This window comes from Buteo buteo, chromosome 23 (genome assembly GCF_964188355.1).
Source record: "Buteo buteo chromosome 23, bButBut1.hap1.1, whole genome shotgun sequence".
Classification (NCBI taxonomy): Eukaryota; Metazoa; Chordata; class Aves; order Accipitriformes; family Accipitridae; genus Buteo; species Buteo buteo.
In genome coordinates, this window is record NC_134193.1 from 15,551,381 (window position 1) to 15,572,828 (window position 21,448).

A 21,448-nucleotide genomic window follows, 5' to 3' on the forward strand; every position below is an offset into this window, starting at 1 on the left:
GTCCCACTTGAGGAACGCTTTTCTCTGTGGGCAGTGCCTCTGGAACGATGCACAGCTGACCAGAGAAGATGTCACTTTGATGTAATTCTCCCTGACCTGATTTCTAGAAAGAACAAATGATGATTTAAGTTGCAAACAGGACATAGGTACATAGGTGGGTACAGAGGACAAACACATGCTAGTTGTACCTCCTTAGCTTCCAGTGACCATGCAAAAGGGTAATGACAGGGGGCGAGTGAAGGAGAGCAATCAGGGGAAAGAGCAAATGAGAAAGTTAAGTTAAACCAACCATGCTTTCTGCTTTTTTTTTCCTCTCCTAAAGTCTCATTCAGTGAATTTAAAAAATATTTTGCAAGATAAGGGACAACAAGTGATTTTGAGCCAGTAATACAGAGAATCTGGGAGTGAAGCAGTTAAGATCTGATAGCACCAAACATCCTAAACATTTGCAGAAACCTGAATCTAACAAAAGATACATGAAAAGGACATGAAGCTGAGAAGTAATATTTACCTAAATGTTCAATTTGTGCGGTACGAGCCACATCAAAATCCACTTCATCCTTAACGTAAGGCTGGCATTATAGGAGTAAAAAGGTAGAATACCATCCTGCGTTCTTAACATCTGAAGTTCTGATTTTAATAAATGAAGAGAATAGATACCTAGTGTAGGAATGTGCCATTTCTACATAGCTCTCAGTGAGAAGAATGGTACTTGTTCTGATTTGATAGATGAATCACTGATGGCTACGTTGCCTCTGGCAATGATAGCATGGTCAAAAAAATGTGCCACCACTTTTTAGGCAAGAAATATTTTGCTCTTCAGCATTTTTGCAGATTTTTTTCTTCTTTTTTTTTTTTTTTTAAGAGAACAAGCACTTACTTTTCTTAAAAATTTGTATTAGCTGAAATAATTTGATTTGTCCAAATAATGTCTTTAATTGCATACATGCAAAAAAACCCCACCCCAAACAGTAAGCCCTTCCTCTTGCTTTCCCTGGAAATTTTCCAGCTTTTATCTGAAAGCCAAATGCCTGAAAACAAACCAAAAATATTCTGGCTGAAAATCAAAATATTTTTATTGGATTTCAGTTTTTCAAGAGATTGATATGTTGAGGGTTGAGGATTGAGCCTTTGGCTTTGAGATGAAAAATGGAAATTTTTGGTGGAAAGGAGATACGTTTCATCAAAGACTTGATCAGTTGAAATCTTTTAATTGGCTTCACAGGAGCTAAGTGAAGAAATTTGGCATGTAAAACTTTATCCCTTTAATATTTTGTTAAAAATAACATACTATCTTTTGACTACAATCAAAGTTGTAGTAGTAACAGTATCATCATTGTTACTTCTCACAAAAACACTTTCCCTGGAAAATGACCAGCTTTGATTTCCTTGATCACCATTAACATTATTACGTGTTGAGCGGTGTGAGGAGTCCTTGGCAGGGATCAAGGCTCTGTCACATCAGGCTCTATCCACACAAACAGCAGAAAGGTGGTTCCTGTCCCAGAGGATTTAAAACCCACGGATCTAATGAGACACAACAGGTGTATACAACAAACAGCCAGCAAAGCACAAGGTAATAAGATGACCGTGATTAGCGTGAGAAACAGTGGTCACTGCACACCAGATGCCTGGCTGCTGTCGATGCATTTTCACATTTCATCTTTGAGGTGAATTTTACAGAGGGATTTGAAGGAAGGTCAGACCTTGTGACTTTTCATGAGGCAACTTGTTTGTCCCCGAAAGGATGACTGCATGGGAGTTAGCAAAGAGGCTTGGGGGAAGACAGGCCAGATCAGTGTGAAAGTGTTGTATTTTGAGCCAAAAGTTTTGTATCTCATGTAATGGAAGTATTTATCTGCATGGAGATGCAGCAGATGTAAATGATGCTTTGCCTCCATTTCACGAGGCTGTGAAAGGAGAGGGAAGACTTGGGATAATTCTCCCCTTAGCTGCGATTCTCAGAGGAACCTGTGGGATACAGGTATCAAGTCTTCTTCAGTTCCACCAGTAACTAGAAAAAACAGCTTTTTCTGGTAAAATATCATGCCTTCTTTTAATAGCCAAGGCACAAAAATCAGGACCTTTTCAGTCCAGACCAGTTCATTTTAGTAGAGGAATGTTGATATTGGAGATCCCTTGGATGGAGAGCAACCGGAAACTGTGGGTTGAATTGCATCAGGCAATAACACTGCTTTCAGATCACCAGGAGATCCACCACTAGCTTTCAGTCTCCAGACAACACAAAGCAGGCAGTGAGCAGCTGAGACAGCTCCTAGACATCAGACAGGAGAAACCTTTGCTCTAGGGTAGTGGAGATCAGTGATTTCCCCACAAAAGCTGTCATTTTTCCTCCCTGAGGTGTTTGGACCCCTCCAATGGGAGGAAGAGCAAAAAAACCAGGAAAGTAAAGCCCAAGATATTTGATGCTTCTCCTGAGGGACAAATACTGTCCCTAGAAGTGAAGGGTGCTGAGCAGAAATAATGCTGGAAACCTATTCTGTGTACATGTGTGCAGACCTGGAAAAGCACAGCATCCCCACGGAGAGTGCGCATGAGAAAGCAACCCTTAGATCAAGAGAGGTTAATAGACTTTTGCTGCATTATTAAGTCTTAATTTCTCGTTTATTAAGCAGATGCTATGTTCAAAGTTGTCTTTCCTTCAGGGCTTTCCCTGCAAATTGGCTCTCAGCTCTGTGTGCTCCATCCCGGAGCACAGATGCCCTCAAAGTGACCCTTCACCAATCCCTTTGTCAGAACTAAACTGGAGCAGAGCTAGTTTTATATTAGGCTCCAGGGAGACCCGGTTGCTCTGTAGGTTGAAAGGCATCAGAGCTGTTCCTCAAGCGGCCAGGTGTGAAAATAGCTGCTGTGTTCGGGTGGGCTGGCCTGATCCATCACCCATCCTCCTGGGGTCCATGCAACAGCTGGCATTTAAAAGCAAAACAATTTCCTGTGTGTTTGTCACTCATTTGCAACCTAGTAAGACATCAGGCTGAGTTACAAACAACTGTAATCCAAAGCAGAATTCTTGTAAATTTTCTGAGGAGACATGAGGTCTTGGGAGAGCAAGGGTGCCAGGACATGGCTGGTTTTATATCTCAGTGGTCTTGTTTAGCCCACAGACTAGATTAGATTAGAGTGTGTCCTCCTTGCATAATGCATGCCCAGCTTCATCTACATTTTCTCTGGGACTGCCACTGCCAAGATAAATCCTTCTTTTCTCCCCTACCATTGCTCACCATGCTCTGGGCTGATGGAGCATTTAGCACTCCTCTCCAACAACAGTTCTTGTTACAAGCCTCTGCATATTTAAAACTGTTGTGTTGTAAAATCAGGAGAAGAAACAAGCCCCTGTGAATAATTCACAACCTCACCCAGGCAAAATTAAAAATATATTTTACCATCAAAGGTCTTATTTTGAAATTCCACAGATATGAGTGGCAAGAAGAAAAAGGCATGTCAATGTAAAGAAAAGTAAACCCACAAAAAAACCTCTCAACATTTTACTGGATTCTTACTTGGCTGGCTTGGGCTCTGTAAAATATGATCCTGAGAAACGATGGCCTCAATAAAAAGGAGTTTATCTTTATGCAGACTTCACTAGGGCCTGATGCAGTCAGTCAGTTGTAGTCTTCAATGCATGGAAACCTGCTTTCTCTCACATTTCTTGCTGATGGAGTGAACAGTTTGAGTGCCTGGACTGGAAGAGCATCCTGAGGATCTTTGAAGGACATTTGCCACATGAGAGGTCATTTGACTTCAATGGAACTGCGCCAATTTACCTACCACCTCATTGTGCATGAATCATATGCACACATCTAATCTCTTCTACATCTCATCCTAGAGTCTGCAGAATGCTTTGGGAACAGACAGATGGCCAGAAATTCCTCAAAGTTCACTACAGACTTAGCAATGTGGCAAGGCTGGAGGTCAGGAACATTAGGAGAAGCAACAGCAACAAACTCTGTGCTAAAATCAAGACCTTTTACCACTGCAGAATTCCTCTTACAAATAGCAGTTCTCAAAAGACAGACATTTAAATGCACACCCCAATGGGCTAAAGAATGATAAAAATAATACAAGAGAAAAAAAAAATCAGCAGCAAATATCACGAGGAGCTGCTGATTTTCACCCCTCCTGTTTTCAATACTCAGTATTTGAAACATTTATGCAGCACCAATAGCAGTGCACACTCATGGGTTAATGGCCCTACAGTACTCTGTCTTATGTCATCACCGACGTATTCTGCTTGCACACACAAACCTCTCTGCAGTCCTTGCATATACATTTTGAATTTTACTTAACTACTGTTTTTTTTCAGAAGTCTACCCCATGTTACTGCTTTCACTTATGCATTCTGCCCAGGCCTATCTGGCCATCTCTTCCCCTGCTGCACATGCTCCACACCCAACTCCTTGAACTCCCTTTTCCTGGAGCTCTTTAAAATTCCTCCAGTTCCAGCAAGAAAGAATGCTTTTCCCCCTGCATTTAGTTTCATTCTGAAACAAAGAGGTATCAACACATTCTATTGTCAAATTAAGGACAGAGGTGCAGGAATGACAGACAGCCTTCCCAGCTAAATGAAGCATCTTTATCTTGATGCACACCAGTACACACATGCTGTTGTCAGAGGAGCACAGGTGCACACGTACCACAGATGCCAAACTCACCCGCATCGCGCCGTGAATTCATTTGCAAAGGCTATTTGTACCCTGGGGGTTTTCACACCGTCTGACGATGTGACAGGCTGCGGTGGGGGGAGCTGCAGCCTGGCTTTGTGCTACCAGCCGGGGTCCACGCAGGACAGCCGTGGTTTGCAGGTCCTGTCTAGCGCCTTCGCCATCCCACCGACACCACCCGTGTAAGAAAGCAGCCCAGGTTGCCACCTACCTCCCAGGGTGGCAGAGATGAGGATGTGGGTGCCGTACTTTTTGATGATGGTATCAATGAACTGCTGCGTGGTGGGTCTCCTGCCCAGGAGGCGGATGCTCCTCTGAAACTCAGGCATCAGGGGCAGTGGGTTGTGGAGCAGGTCCCTCCGCTCGATGGCTGTGTTCCTCACCTTCCAACGGGCAAACTCCCTATGCGACAACACAGGAACACAACAGGGGTGAGGCTTTGAGTCCAGAGGGGCAGGGAGAGCCACTGAGGGCAGGGAAGGAGGATGATGAAGGGGACGATCCTGTTGGATACCGCCACATGGATACACACGTGAGGCCACAAGGCTAGACAGAGGGGGAGGGGGAGGAGAAGAGGAAAAGCAAGACATTACTGCACAGTAACAACACACTTTGAGGATCACACATCTGGGCTGATGAGGAGGTAGCCTCAGAGTCTCCAGAGATGTCTGGCAGAAGGCTGCATTTCTCTACAAAGAAAGCAGGCTGGTCCTTTCGCCCTCACACACTTTGGGCTCTTACACTTCTCCATAAAGCAGCAAATTCTGATTTCTGTCAGAAAAAGGGCTGGTCAGATAGACTGTAGATCTAGACCAGTCTGATCATTACTATATTCCCATGTCCACAAGCCTTCCTGGCATGCTTTTGGAAAGCAAGGCAGAAGGAAACACACTTTCTCCAAACATCTTAATCTTTCAGCACCAAGAGTACAGCAAAAGATCGTTTTGAAAAACAATAAGCTTGATAAACCATCTAAAAGGATCGATTCAGATATAAACAGAGGCCAGGATGAAAATAGAGGGTTTGTTTGTTTTTCTTTCTTTTTTTTTTTTTTAAAAACAAAAAACCTATAAAGTGATTTTCAAATCCCTTTTAAACTGATAACAACTGGGAAAAAAATAAAGTTAATATTTGCAAAAGCAGCTCTATTGCAGGTATCCATTTTGAAACAACACAGAGGGAAATGCCTAGAGAAAACCTTGCACACCTGGATCTAAAAATCAGGCCTCTGAAATACATCACCAGCTGAGCACCTAAAAGGTGAGAAACCTATTAATGTCCTTTGAAAAATATTGAGAAAGGCCTTCTTAAAAGGAAAGGATATCATTTATAACTACTCTCCTACAATGCACCTGCACTATCTTATGCTATCTCCCAGATAATCAAGTCACAAGCTTCTCTGATATTTTTCATTCACTTATTCCTGTAACTCAGATTTAAGACAAAAATTTCATTTAAATAATAGGCATGACAATACCTGGCACTGACGCAGCACTTTCTGTCATTGTGTGTCAACCAGTGCTGGCAATCCCACTTTGCTGGTAGAGAACCTGACATGCAGGCAGATTTAGGAAGTGCTGTCAGTCAGTTGCAAAGCAATGATCACAAACCAGATCTTTTTTTCTCCAGGTTGATTCTATACCCAGTCCACTTTATGTGTGTTAGGTTATTTTACTTAATGCAATTATGCATGTATTTATTTTGATTGCACCCCAGGCTGCCTAACAGCAGTTGCATTCATTAAAATAGCAAAGTGCCAGCTTTTTGCTTCAAAACATCTCCTTACACCTGAGCTAATGCCCTCTCTGCAGCTCCTAGGCTTTCACAAGCCAAGTAAAAATGCCAAAACAAAACACCCCTCTTACCACATCCTAAGAGTCATTAGCGTCAAACCTTGAAATCTGCAGAAACACTGGTCTTTTCTAGAAAAACCTCTGTCAAAAGGCCAAAAAACACCCAAACCCAACAAAAACAACCCCCATACACCAGGATCTTAATACCAGGAGTGGAGAAAACATAGACCATTGGCTTCAAAGCTGTCTGCAGATAATGAGTACATTATCAATGTCCATGTATTCACTGTATGGAGTAGAATATAAGGTTTTTTCTCTGCTGTCCCACAATAGTGTAAAAGTCCAGTACTTAGTATCTGTGGAATAGGTATGTTCAGGGGTCCCACAGTTGATTTTAATGATCGATAAAACCTTAAAAGTAGACAGATAGCTTCTCTCTGACGCTACAAAGAGGTTGTTCTAATCATTCCTGATTAGAGTGGCAATCCCAAGTCTCACTATACAAGAAAATCCCCTTTGCATGAAGAAGGAATGTTCCCTTCAGCAGTTACACTGCATGGGAACATGCAGATCTGGATGCTAAAAGACAAGTAAGGTTTTAGAATAAATAGAGATTCCCATGTTCCTATCATAAAGATCATAACTAGCAAGCATAGGAAAATGCTATCTGTCCTTCCTCTCCAAAGAGACGGTTGTTACTTATTGTAAAACTCAAGCACACTTTTGCTTTCAGATTACTGCTTCCTGCAAGCATTATCAATAAAGTCAGGAGGGACTAGAGCCCTCCAGAGCCAGTATGCTTTCAGAAAGGGCTGGGGGAATGCTTTATGTTCCCCGACAAAGTACAGAGAATTTGCTGCTGATACTGCCAAGTTATCTGTTCCAAAGTGAAGACCGTAGAGTTGAAACATGCAACTGATCAAGTGCTGATATATCAACACCCAAACCCTAGGAGTGTCTCAGTTCAGTGCATGGAGATGGACAGGGCAAACAGTTACAATTTGGACCACACACTGGAAAGGAGTAGGCAATAAAGATGGGAGAAGGTAGGAACAGAGAATGAAAATTTGGTAAACACTGTGTTGGGAAAGTGGGTTCATTTTTTACATCAGGTCCAAGATCATCTTGTGACACCACTGGCAGGAGGCAAAAGAAGGAGATTAAAAGAAATCATTGCCGTATCTTCAACCTTGCCTGCTGCCAAGAGACAATTCCAGTCCCCATTCATGCAAGCCCTTAGCAACATCCACATCTAAAACATCATAGTGAAGGAGACTTTTTCCACTCAGTTCTTATGCATGCCATCCCTCCCCAGGACTTCCTACTCCTAGGGCATATCATTGAGGTGAAAGCCCAGTTCTATTATACTCTCCAAATGCTTGGATGTGTGGCTTTCATAGCTGATGAGAAAAGCTGAGCAAATACGTTATGATGAATAATTTATGCAACTAACTTAGATGTTTATCTTCTGCTCATAGAATATCCATGAGCCAGTTGCAATTCCCTCTAATTTATGCATTATTTGAATTTACTTAGTGACATTTTTCAAGCTCTTTTTTTTTTTTTTTTTAGGTTTTGCATAGTATTTCGCTGTATTCTCTCTTTCTGTGCTGTTGATTGGTTGGGATTGGTCAAGCAAATGATATGGTATTGTTTAGCTTCCTCATTAATGACCACAAATATGTATTGGCTTCCCCAGTTCCAGAATATTTTACATTGAAAGCAACCCTCTAAATACTAGCAATCTTCCATGTCACCTATAGAATTCTGTGCTGTAAGATGCACCCGAGGCCAAGATAATGGTAGAATTTTGGAAAATGGACTTAACATTAATAGATACGGCTAGTGAAATCACTTAGAATTATTGAGGTGATAAAAAAAAGAGAGAGACTTGCAGGGAACAGTATAGCTCTGGCCTTAGGGAATGATCCAACCTGTAACTTCTGAATTCTTTGAAGAAACACCTCCAAGAACAGGTTTTCTATTAACTTTCAATGCTAGACTTAATTGCATTTTCTGCAGAAGCAGCTGCTATTGGTCAAAACTGAATCCATGGCACTGGGCTAGGTAAGCGTGCTCTCTCTGTTTGTCATCACTGAACCCTTGAATCTGTGAATCTTTGGAGGATCTACCAAGGCCTTGGATTCGTGGATGATGTGTGCAAAAGGGCACTGAAATCTTTCCTCCCAGAAATCATTCTTGGATGCCATTTCATTGCTTCTCAGAACCACTGGTGACACCACAGTCTCAGTGCCACTGCCTGGAAAGCACAGGTGAGGCCTCTGCAGGTCTCAAGGCACTTTATAGAAGAGAAATATTGCACTGATGCTGGCTCATTTTCCAGGTGGAGAAGTTGCAAAGACTTGACCAGGATTATGATGGCACCCCACGATACAGTTAGGATTAGTACAGAGTCTTCTGACCCTCAAGGGAAATCCCTAGCAAGTACCTGAACTTCTGCCAGTGGGGAAGCTTTTAAGGGCTTCGTAAAGATCATAAACCTCTTAGCAAGGAGGAGGAGGAGTCTGTATCCCTGATGCAGAAGCGGGATAAGGAGAAACTATGACCTAACGTCTGAGTAGTGGGGGGAGAGGCACTTGTTTATGCTCTAATGTCTCGCCGGCGTAGACAGCCCATGCTAATGTGGAGCATACCCAGGAAAATGCCTGCCAGGTCAGCGGAGGGGAGTCTGCTCTCTAATGTCTGGTGAAAGCACCAAAGAGCCTTCTTTTAATGGCTGGAAGGGGTAGGAAGTGCTAATGCTAAAGGGGGAAGGGAGGTGAGAGGAAATAGAGGGATGAACTACTGCCTTAAGGAGGCAGATATGCATATTTCAGGCCTTTCTCCTTGTCACAGTAAGGGGATACATTTCATTTGTATACGGCTATATCTGAGAAAAGACTTGCCCCTTCAGAGTTCGTGTTAATGAGCTCGCCATCAAGGCCACGCATGTCAGAGACAAAGGGAGCCACTAGGGATGTCTCAGTGCTCATTAGCACTATGACCCCTCAAGGGAAACAGAAAAAGGGGGGAAAAATATTGAAGAGGGAGGAAAAGTCAAAAGCCTGGAATGGGTACATCACCCAGACCCTCCACTGCACCAGCAGAGAGGCTGGGAGAATCCAAGGGCATGTGCATCTCTACCCAGGGTGAGAAGTCTGAAAGAAAGAGGCCGTCAGAGCAAATTAAATTCCCCATTTTCAAATGGCCAAGACAACCAAAGGATGTAAGTGAAGAAACAAGTTCAGTACAGACCTCGGGGGCTGGCGCTTGAAACAAAAAAGAAATTAAATGCATTAAACAATGATCGAGACAGAGACTGTTTGAAAAAGAGGGAAAAAAAGCAGAGCAGGAAGACACTGAACAAAGCCTATAACTGTCATGCTAACTGGAACACCCCAACACCTCCTGCTGCTGGATATATTTCCTTCAGGGCCTGCAGGGCAGTTAGTGCATCCCACTCACAGTGCACACTCAGCAAACAGGACCAGCCCCACCGCTCCCTGGGAACTTGGCAAGGAGAAGGCACCAGCTCCTTTCTGTTCAGTGGTTCTTTATCTTTTTTACAGAGCATAGCTCAAAAGCCGTCAACTGCTCCCATAAGTGATGAGCAGACAGAGCCTTTCCAAAGGCAACATGGCTTTTCAGTAACAGCAAGATACAAACATTGCTTAATGTCCTCCACCTGGCATACTGCACACATTATTGACTCTCTGATGTCAGTAGGAACCCCAGACAGAGACAGAGAACTCCTAGAGCCTTCTTGTTCTCTTGGATTTTGGTGTATATACAATGATGTCCGCCTAGACATGTCTTTGCCCCTTGTTTTCAGCCAAGCACCTCACAATCATTAACAGACATTTTTGGACACCCCTATGTATGTTGCAGGCAAGTGTTATTAGCTGTTAAAATGAGTGTGAACCAAACCAGACAGATTTTAGGCCTTGCCCAGGTGAAACACAAATTTTGTGTTAGCATTAGACACTTAGCCCAAAGTCCTCCAGAACCCTCCCAGATGCTACTACAACAGAGCTGTTGGTTTGATGTTTTTGTTTTGTCTTTTCTTTTCTCAACCTAATTGTCCCAGTCATGGGCTGCACAAAATAATAGTTATCTTCAGTCCTCAGGGTGATGGCTCTTCCAGGTTACTGTGAGCCCTTGACTCTGTAAACAATGCCACGGGGGCAGGATATGAGCATGACAACAGCACTATAATGCTTATCTTTTACTGCCAGATCTGGCTTAATATGAGTCTGTATGGAGCATCTGTGATTATGGTGGGGTCAGTGATGTTTTATTTCTCATCTGTGCCCTCAAAATACCAGACAGCCCCAGGCTGAGCAGTGCAATATTCCTTTAGCAGTTTCCTCTGCAGTTTGGCCTCTTCTCTATCTAGGCCAGCATGAAGAAGTCAGTCTTCAAAGCTGAGCTTTTCAAAGGACCTACAAGAATTAGTTTCCTGTGAGCGTTTGGCACTCATCCCCCCTAATCTATTTAAGAAAACTCCAGTCCATAGATTCAAACTAGTTCCAAATTAGACAGAGGATGAAGCGCTGCCATGAGAGAGAGAAAAAAAGTACAAAAATCTAATTCCAGAGAAGTATGAAAAAGAAATCACTTAAGCTGAAAGTCTGACAGCATTTTGCATAACAACCAGGCAAGCAGACAGGCTTACATATGACAGCTGGCATGTGAATAAGATAAATAAATTGACTATTGATCTATTGATAAATGTTGTGCTGTTTGCAGCAGTTTTATGCCTATAAGGGCATTTACCTGGATAGGACTGAACCCAAGGAGAAGACCATCAGTGTTTGGATCATTGAACAGAATCATATGGCAGAAATAAAACTATGCTGTTGGACTTACTCCTTCACCTGTCTCCACAGGACAATGGAAAAAATCTTCTGATGCTTTTTTTTCTTGGTCTATACTTTGGCCATGTGCTTGGTGTTGACTGAGGTGTCTGAAACATCAACTACTTCCCCTTTTCTGGGCAATCATTTCAGCCTGTTGGATTTTTCTGTTACAAACAGAGTTTTGTTTTCACCTCTCTGATATTTTTCTTAAAAATATGAAATTGTTCCAGGATTGAAAACTTGGAAGGTTTTTTGTAGAAGGAGAGGGAGGTAAATAATAGGTCCAGAATGACATGAAGTTTGCAAAAAGCAAAAAGAAAGAAAATTACTTCAAAGTTAGGTGGATTTCATGCGACCTTGAAAGCGCCTTGGTAAACAGATTGTTCCAGCACTGAATTAAAAACCAATCAGACAGACATGACTGAGTCTTGTGTTCTTTCTTAGCATGGGACTACACTTGGGTCTCTTAGGAGGCAACATGTAATTGCTGGGTGCTGAAAAGATTGATTTGTTTAAAAAAAGATGAAGCTGGAAGAAATTTATTACTAGAGTCAAAGCCGAGTGATTCAGCATAGGTAAGTACAAGTTAAAAGATAGGTCATTAAATCTGATGATTACTAAGTTTGCTTATTATTAAATTTCATCACGGCCAGGACGTGGCTATGATTCCTGGCTATGACTGCAAATCTAGACATAGCTACCATTGTGATCAGACAATCACAAGCAAACATGGCCAAGTAGGTTACTACCCCTTCAACTGAATGGGGTCGCCTCCAAGTTACATGTTTATGCATCCTCAGATAACACATAGTGATTTCTAAACTTCTTCAACAAAGACTAAACTCACCAGCTACCTTCATCTGTCATCTATTGATCTGTTCTGGTATTTCACCTGAGTCAGCTGCTACAATTCCCTTTCATCACCCCCATCAAGTTACAGTGCAAACTGCTTGTGGGACATTTATTCCACTCAACTTTCCCCATAATGTTCTTTGTGCAGATTTCATTGCAAAAAGCACACACCTCGGGCACTAGAGATACCCTTTCCAACACCAGCCTACTTAAGCCTTGTCCACCCTGGAGACTTGCTTGTAAGTAGTTCCCATTACTGTTAACACCACTTCAGCCATTTTCAGCATTGGGCTGATGGCACTTCTTCTAAGCCACTACAATTTACATAGTGGTTGATACTTGCTGCTAGAAGCCAGAGTGACATCTCTACAAGAGCTCCCAGCATTGTTAGCACCGCTGCAGCTTAACAAACATTATCAACAATAGGAAATGTTCTGTTCTGTTGCTGTTTTCTTCCTAAAAGCTTACCTAAACTAGACATGGTTTATTAAGCTACTGAGGATGCTATTCTAACAGGCTGCAGGGCCCTGTGCTCCAAGCACTGGAATGGACAATAAAGAGACACCCATTCCTTCACTGTGAATTATGATAAAAATCACAAGAGATGCAGCCAGAACAATTCTCCACTAAAATATCTGAGGTAGCCTAGAGAAACTATGAATCAGGCATTTTGAGTTCTACAGTTATGATTACAATGACACTGATAATTTTTATACCATGGTCTCCTGGATTTATGTTTCTATGCGTTTGACCCAGAATTCAGGATCAAGCAGATCCTGGGAAGTCAAGCAGCTGCCAAGAAGATGCTTTCAAAGAACAGCACTTTTGAAGCAACAGATGGAAACATCTGAGGCATTGAAGGAATTTTAGATATTCTTGAGGAAACTTGGGATAATTGGTACGACTTTAGGTTCTTTTCTCCTCACTTCTTCTAATTCCCTTCCTGTACACTCCTTTGCTCAACATACGATTCTCGTCTAGAGACCTGATGGCACACATCAGCCAATTAGACTTAGCCAACAACAGGTTGGAATGGAAGCTGGGACACGGGATGGTGAGACAATTAACTAAGGCTGTATAGGATCACAGGGCATAGACAGGAAAAGGCGCCAAAGTGTTCAGTCTTGTGCTGTAGCAACTGGTATGGGGAAAAAAAAAACCCAAAGAAAAAAAACCCAACAACAAAGAGACCTCTTCACATTGAAGTGTCTGTTTGGACTGTAGTAGGTTAAAGGATTGAACTCTTGATGAAGTCCCTCCTCCTATGGCTAAGTAGCACATGAAAGCATTTAAATCTGTTACTTTTGAAAGCAAGTTTGAAATAGGAGACAGGCAGACACATTTTAATTTATAGAGCAGATAACAAATCACCCAGGGGAGAACTGGCCCATGCTAAGTCATGGTGAGCACTCTTTACCCCATGGAGCCCCTCAGCAAGCTAGGCCTGCCCTGCCCCATAATTCACCCCCTAGATTCACTGCCTACCACTGTTCATATGAGCACGACAGCATGAATCAAAGGCTGTAACAAGAACATAGCTTGGAACAAGTCATTTCATTAAACTGCACTTGCTTCATTTCCTGAAGATATAGGTGTGTGGACTACAGGCTTTTTTTCCTTATTTTAGCTGTAGCAAGCTGATAACCTCAGCCTGTGACACCACAGCCCCAAGCTTTGCTCTTTACTTATCATGATTCACAGTTAACTCAGATGGAAAAACTGTGAGAAATGTGGACTTGAACCTTAATTTCTCACATTACAGGCTAGGGTACCTGGCTACTGCACTACTGGCAACTTAAACACAGCATTTGTCAATACTAGGAAAGTCAGTATCGGAAATTTAGCCTTGATTGCCCTTCTTCTCAAAAAGCACAAAATTTTCTCCAAAGCAGCATGCAACCATGTTTCAAAACTTGAACTGTTGTTAGAAAATGGAGCCATCACCCCCCTCCAGTCAGTTGTGCTACTCGCTTGGCAAAGGCTCAAATTCACTATGTCAGTAGGGGGGAGGAAAAAAAAAAAAAGGAAAGTGATGTTCAAATACAAAGCCCCTCCTACACCCAGCTGTGCCCTCAGGGCAGTCCTGGCAAAGCCACCTGGGCACAGCTACCACACTTGAGGGCTTGGCAAGAGCAGGTAGTGATGGGAAAGCTGCCCCCTCTAGTCCACCCCCTCGCCCCTGAGTCATTCTCAGCTGACGGAGGCACTAGCCATCATGTAAGGCAGGTGCTGGTGGGCAGCTTGGATGCCTAAAGACAGCCAGTTGACAAAGCCACCTGTTTACAGCAGGGATCTTTTGCTGCAGGCTAGCTGAGGGGCTTTTGTCCAGGTTGGGTGAAGTGAAGGGGGTCCATACCCATCCCTTCAGATGGAAGAACATGCTCCAGGCTGCGTTTAGAGAATATGCAGGGAAATCATGACTTGCAGAGATGCAACAGGACAGATGGACCAATCACTTGCCTGCTCTTAAAGGCATACCTAAATCTAACACATGGTCACCAGCCTCAGAATAACCCAGATGTGATGAGGACTAACATCCTTCATCACCCATGCCATTGCAAGGGATCTTGCAGAAAGCATTTGTGAGTACAGGGTGGAGGTATGAGAGTCCCAGTGAACAGAAACAGTTTTGACATCATAAAATAAAACCATGTTCCCCTCCCACACTGATCCTTGCTACTGTATTCCTATAGTGCTGTGACATTATTTTCTCCAAGTTGGTTTAGGAGAAAACAGTGATTCTCCTCACAGTTCCTCAGGACATCGATTTGTGTGCCTTCACCCTAAGGTCTGTGGCTCCACATGCCTTTAGTTTCCAAGCTGTGCTTTTACGTTCAGGTTACCCGCCAAGGGTTGCTATTTTAAGTGACATCCAGTAAGCAGGGATATACACAGTGGCTATAGGCAAAGGCTGTCCCTTCTCAGTATAGGATTCAGATGTAACCAGGCCTGAAATTACTGGCAAAGGGCATAAGGTAAGAAGTGAAGGGCTAAAAAAATTAAGCTGCAGAGTATAGCTGCAGCAAAATTCAAGCCATCCATAATCAGACACATTTGTGCTTTGATCAAGATTAAAAAAAAAACCTGTCCCAAAAAGCCTGTGACATTTCAGAATTACAGTAAAATTGAAGAAATTTTCTCTAGGAAAAAGGTGACCCATTTCCTCAGACTACATCCCTCTTTAGCAAAAAAACTGAACACAAGCTGTGAGAAAGCCTTGAACATTCCCTGGTTGCTCCAAAATCTCATTTCAACAAAAATCAGTTTTGATGTATTTAATTTTCATTCCTAGTCATGCCATTTCAAACTCAGACATGTTTTGATGGAGGAAATAAAAAGACTACAATAAAATAAAAATTCACAAACTCTTGAAGAAAGGCAATCTTTTTTGCATGCCACAAAGTGGCCTGCAATAAAAAGACAACCATGCTTTTTGTGCAACACTTCATAAAAGAAAAAGCTTTATTTTTGTCCTGTCCTATCCAGAGAACTGGGACTAGTGAATGCAAATGCTTGTGTTTTCTGAAATCTGTTTGTGAGGCTTTGAAGGACTTGGTTATTCAGGCACATGCTTAGCAATTTCCCAATCATGAGTCATGTTTCCTTTAGCTGTTATTTGTGACTTTGATACATGGATCTCAAAGCACTTTTAAACAAATGTGTCACTGTCGACAGAGAAGCTAAGGCAGCAGGAGATGAACAACTTTTTCAAGGAAGAGATCCAGCATGCAGCACAGCCATGAACAAAATTAACCCAGATCTAGAGACAGGCCAAAGTACTTCACCAGCAAGGACTGAAGTGGATGGTGGGGTCACGGCCAAACTTGCTGCCCCAGGCAGCTGCCCATTTTGCCGGGGCCAAGAAACACTCCTGCCCAGAGTCCTTGCTGCCTGCTCAGGGCTCCATTCAGCAGGGTGCCCCGCTTCCCACATCACACTTGGTAAGGCTAAGGGTGGCAGTGGCAATGGGAAAACACAACCCCACAGCGGTCACAGGAGAACAGAAGCAGGGGCAGAAGTACATGTCTATTAAAAATCATTAGATTCCCAAGTCCCAGCCCTTTGGGGAGGACTTGTACAAGGACCACGTGCAAGCAGGGGAAAAACATGGAGTGAGCTGGAGTCCTGCCACAGGGAGGGTATTGGACCTGATCTATAGAAAAAGTGAGAGCGATCAAATGCACGCCCCTGGCATTTATCTTCTACAAGATAATAGGACCCCAAAGGCTGTGAAATTAATCTAATGAAATGCAAACCACTTCCTTTGGGAAGGTTATGTTGATTGCCGACTCCGTTGTGTTCAAATCAGCAAAGAAGAACATGCCGGATGGTCTGGGAGAGAAGGTTGAAGATCTCTAAGGCCTCCAGCAATGCTAGTCTGTACCACTTCAGGTTGTGCCTGTCTGAATTCCTGCAATTTTATGAATATACCATAGCCAGGAGACTGTTCTAGTGTAAAAAGGACCACCAGAGTGCTTCCTTAGCTGACTGAGCCTCAAACACACCTAAAATAGCTGAGAGGGATTGTTACACCCATGCTGTGGGCATAAAATCTGCAGCACGGTGGAGAGAGTTGAGTGAAAGGGCAGTACACGCAAACTGCAAACTGCCCCATAACACACACAGAGCCACATAAGCACCTGTCTGCACAAATCACTTAATTCAGCTACAAAGCAAAATCCACTCACATGTTAAGGTCCAGATGTGAAATTCAGGTCTTGGAAAAGCTAAGAGCGAAACCTCCTCAACTTCAGTGCAGGCAGTGTCAAGCCCCACATGCAAAGGCAGTCTCAAAGCCCAGCAGGTCTGTAACTGCAAGCAGAGCCACTCTCCTGCATCAAAATTTAGGGTTTGGGACAGAGGACTGAAGATGAGCCCTGCTGCTGAGCAAAGGGCACAATCTCCTTCCATGACTACAGGGCTCTTTCCTGTAGGACAGGATAAGGCCAGCTGCAAAGATTTATAACCTCACCGTTCAAAGTCTATTTAGGGGGAAAGAGAGGTCAGCTGTGTAGGGAGGGTTGTGGTTTTTTTAAGTTTAGTAGGGAGCGAAATAGAGGGTGAAGGGGGTTATTCTTTAGTAAGGGCTCTTATGTCTCGGATTTTCATTTTGGCTTGGCAAGTATTTGTGCTTTTATCGTGGCTTGGGAATCCTTGGCTGAGTTTGTGTGGGAGCTTCTATGGGGTTGGTTCTTCCCCTCTTGCCTATGCTTCTTTCTTTCATGGTAGGCTTTTTTGTTTGTGTTAAGTTAAAGTCAGGATCTCGCTGAGGTAAGGTAAGGGGAACTTAGTCTGGGGGCATCAGATGCTCTAGAAAAGCTAAGGAGAAGACCTCCTGTCGTGGTTATTTCAGGGGGGTGAAGACTAGGCAAAGCAAAAGCACCAGCTCCTATGCCAGCTACAGCCATCATATGGCTGAATAAAAGGGATTGTGTGCTATTGTACATCTGAGCCTCTGCTCAGAAATAATGAACTGGACCCCAGAATTTTGAAGCACATGCATATGTATATATTTATCTACTGAACAAAACAACAATATCTGCAATGCTTTTTATTTGCCTTCTGGGTTTTGAGATTTAAAGACTCGTATTTTCTGGCTTTTCTTTGCAATCCTAAAAGACAGCCTATTCTTATTTTTTAAATGGAAGTTGTGAGTTATACAATTATATGACTCAAGCCTGGAGTACTTAAAGAAGACAGGAAAAAAGCTAGTATGAATCCCTGAACTCTTACAAATACTGGAGGGAAAAAAAAACAAAATCTGTGCAGTCTGGTAGAGAGCTGGTCCCAATGTTTCCTGCTACTGACTAGAAACCTCAAAACTCCCAGTGCCCAGGCAAGTGTCAGGAAGAAGGGGGACAGGTTGAAGTCTGCCTCCTTGCCATGGGTTAGGTAGTTATCCCCTGGGGCACAGCCCTACCCTCTCCTGAACTAGGGTAAACTGCCAGCTGAGCTGAGCTGCTGCTCAGGCCAGCAAGATGCTTTAAAGCAGTCCCCTCCACGCGAAGGCACGCCGTTTTTTTGTTTCTCCAGCTCTTTGGTGGAGTTGCTTCCCCTCTTCATGCTTCCCAGCCCTCCTTTCTTTTTTTTCTCTCCCCTAGCTGTTGCCTTGGGCTGAGCAGTACAGATTTAGGGCCCTACAGACCGTATTTTTGTGGCAGGACATAGAACCTGATGTAAACTTTAACTTGTTCGGGGCAGGGGCTGTTGCAAGCCTGACGCAGGGGAGAGAGGCATCCTAAAAGTGCCTACCGTGGGAGGAATCAATGACATGGCCCTGTGCAAGAGCATCACCCAGAGGCTTCCACAATAAGTGCATGTTTTTCTCGCTCAAATATTGTCTCTGCAGCAGACCTGCTTGTCCCTGCCCCTCGTCCTCTTACTTACAAAGCCCAACTGCTGGCGAATTTGCTGATCTCCAGCTATAAGAAGCAGCAACTCCATACTAAAGTGTCTTTTTGCAGCTCTGATATTGTTCCTGGTTTAACTTATTCCCAACAGGAGATGCACCGGGTATTCCCACTTCCCTGAGCCTCGTCCCCCTGCCTGCCTGTCTCTCCGTGCCCCACTTATCCTCCTGTTTGGAAGGGCAGGTGGTGGCTGTATTTAAAGCCTCAATCTTCCTGGGCGCTGAACCGTTACAAACAGCGCACTCATCAGCAGTGCCGAGTTTCACTGACTGATTGTTTTCTGATTCTGTTTGGCATTTTATCCTGGCTGCATAGAAAACTTATTATAAAATCATGTTTGTGTTCCATAGATTATATCTGTGGCTCACTGCGGCGGGAGTACGAAGCATGACAGACAGAGTCGGAGGGGCACGGCTGATGAAAGCCCCTGCCAAGGTGACAGGGGCCAAACTGCAGTGCAGTCGCAGTGATTGTGGAGATGAAAATAAGAGCCCCTTGATCAGCCCTAGGTTATCCTGGGGGTGGTTTAGCTGTTGCAATTCTCCTGACCAGATCTGTGCCACATGCCACAAATAAATGTTCTAAACGCAGATTAGTTTTATATTAGATGACTGCAACGGTCCCTGCTGCTATTAAAAATCTGTTAGTCTTTCCCCAGGATAGCCCCAGGCTAGAGCCTGCCATCCAGTCGCACCTGTATCAAGTCCAATAGCCTGTGGTAGAACCGGAGAGAATTATTATGTAGGTTTTCAGTTGTTACTTGGGTTCTGGGAGCAGCCAAGACCTGGGAGATGCAGTCTGCGAAGAGACAACCTGTACTGTCCCAGAGGTATAGGACTGTAATTCTTCAAATGGCAAAACGCTGTGCCTGGCAGAGTGGGAGATGGGAAGCTGTGACCCTGGAGGGTCCTTTTAGTCCCACGCTCCTTGGGTTGTGATACCAGATGCTAAAGCCTCTCTGTCCTTCCACCATCTTCCATGTGAGCCAAAAAACAGTGTCCTGAGAGATCAGCTAGGCCTGGCAGCAGCAGAGGAGACACTCTGCGTTGCATATGCCACAAAACTAAAGGCAACTCTTTTCTAACTCTGTTTTTCCCATTTTCCTCTTAGCTACGTTTCCTGAATGGCTCCCAGCAATGCACAGAGCAGTATGACTAGGATCTGACTGGTGGCATTCAACCTTCCTTCCCTTGGCCTCTCTCCTGGGGAGAGCTAAACATGTGGACTAGCATTTGGTCAACCGCTTGACACAAACATTCCCAAAACAGAAAAGGTGTCCACAGGAAAAAGTCAAGTAGGAAAACAGAGAAAGTATCACCTCTGGAGAAACAACTAGACATGATTTGTTGGAGAGGTGGAAAAATGTTACAGCCTCCTTCTCTCCAGAGTTGTTTTTGGTCTCTAAAACATGCACTTCAGGAGGGGGCTCCTCTCTTTCCCCCATCCCTGAGCACAGACAGATCCACCGGATTCTCCTGCCCACTTCCACTGCTCATCTAAAAGCAAGCGGTCGTTCACATGTGGCAGAGGCTGGTGGTGCAAAAAGCTTCACATCAGTAGGGCTGGCCATGTGGAACAACCTTCATGTATCTCTCCATCTCATCGACTCTTTGTTCCATTTCAGTCTCAGCTGAAATTGTATCTTTTTTCTCTCCCCCATTGCCTGTGACTCTCTTATTTTCTCCCTCACACCGTCTCTGCTGCTATTTATGATTTATTCTCTGTAACTGTCCTATTTAAGCCTGCAAAATGGTTGGGGAGATGGTTTCTGTGGACGATGTTGTAGAAAGCAAAAGGATCCTGTCATTTACTCATCACAATGGAGCTGACTAAATACATCCCAGCATCGTGGGAGATGGAAATCTCACACCAGCACCCTGGATTCTTTGCTGCATAATAACAGGAGCATAGTGTGAAATGGCCACAAAGCCTTGGAGAAGCTGTCAGGGAGATGCTTACGGAGACTTCTGGCTAAAGCAAGCAGCCTTCAGGATCTGACTGCGGGCTCCTCTCCTCGCAGTGAGCTTGGGGCATCACCTTACTCCAAAAGGACTGACTGCCCTTTCCTGGAGGAGCAGCTTGGGGTGTTATACATGCCATCGTATAGTCTTCATCCAGGGTGGACCATACTCCTGAGAGCCCATAGGTCCTATGGTCTTACCATTTCTGGAAACCCTGGGATCTGCAGGAGTCAGATCAGCAAAACACGATGAGCCTGTGAGGCTTCTTCCTACATTGGGATTTTTTATCACGCGAACGCCACGCTGCAGCTGGTTCTGGGAAGGCCCCTGCCCACACACTAAATAAATTCTGGTGCGGTGCGCTGCTTCTCTATGGAAACCGTACCCTGCATTTCTCTCTATAGGATTTTTCTCATTTCAGGCTCCATAATAAATTAACAAGAAGATGTTTTCTTTACACCAACCATAGGAGAGACTCTTTTCTGTACTCGATTAATCTTTAGTGATCTATATTAAATATTTATCTGAAGAAACGAGGCCTGTATTGCAGCAACATTTTCTATTATGAGACTTTATCATATCAAAAGATATTTTCCTGGCACTAACTCCTTCGTATATACCCAGCCAGAATTTCCGATGGAAGGGCACCCTTTTTTTTTTTTCTCTTTCTCTCCCAGTGACCTTTTCCCTCCATAACAAGCTGCTGATATGTTAGAATTTACTGGGTTATAAACATTTTTTATCGAGTAGGAGGAAGCTGGGTGATTTGGCATCAGCTTCCCTAATAAAACCCAGAGGAGAGGCTGTGATGTTTGACACCAATAAAGGCATGGAAGAAGCTGCAGCCTTCTGGGATGCTGGTCGCAAATGACAAGGGGAGTCAGTGAGTGT

The 21,448-nt window shown here is 43.7% G+C and overlaps 1 protein-coding gene across 1 annotated transcript in view; it reads right to left on the reverse strand.

The window, feature by feature from the left end:
• The window catches only part of BRINP1 (BMP/retinoic acid inducible neural specific 1), a 107,465-nt gene that overhangs the window by 22,209 nt on the left and 63,808 nt on the right, over positions 1 to 21,448 (reverse strand). The window contains exon 4 of the mRNA XM_075054769.1: positions 4,894 to 5,084. Within this exon, the coding sequence (XP_074910870.1) occupies positions 4,894 to 5,084 (191 nt within the window). The remainder of the gene's footprint in view (positions 1 to 4,893; positions 5,085 to 21,448) is intronic.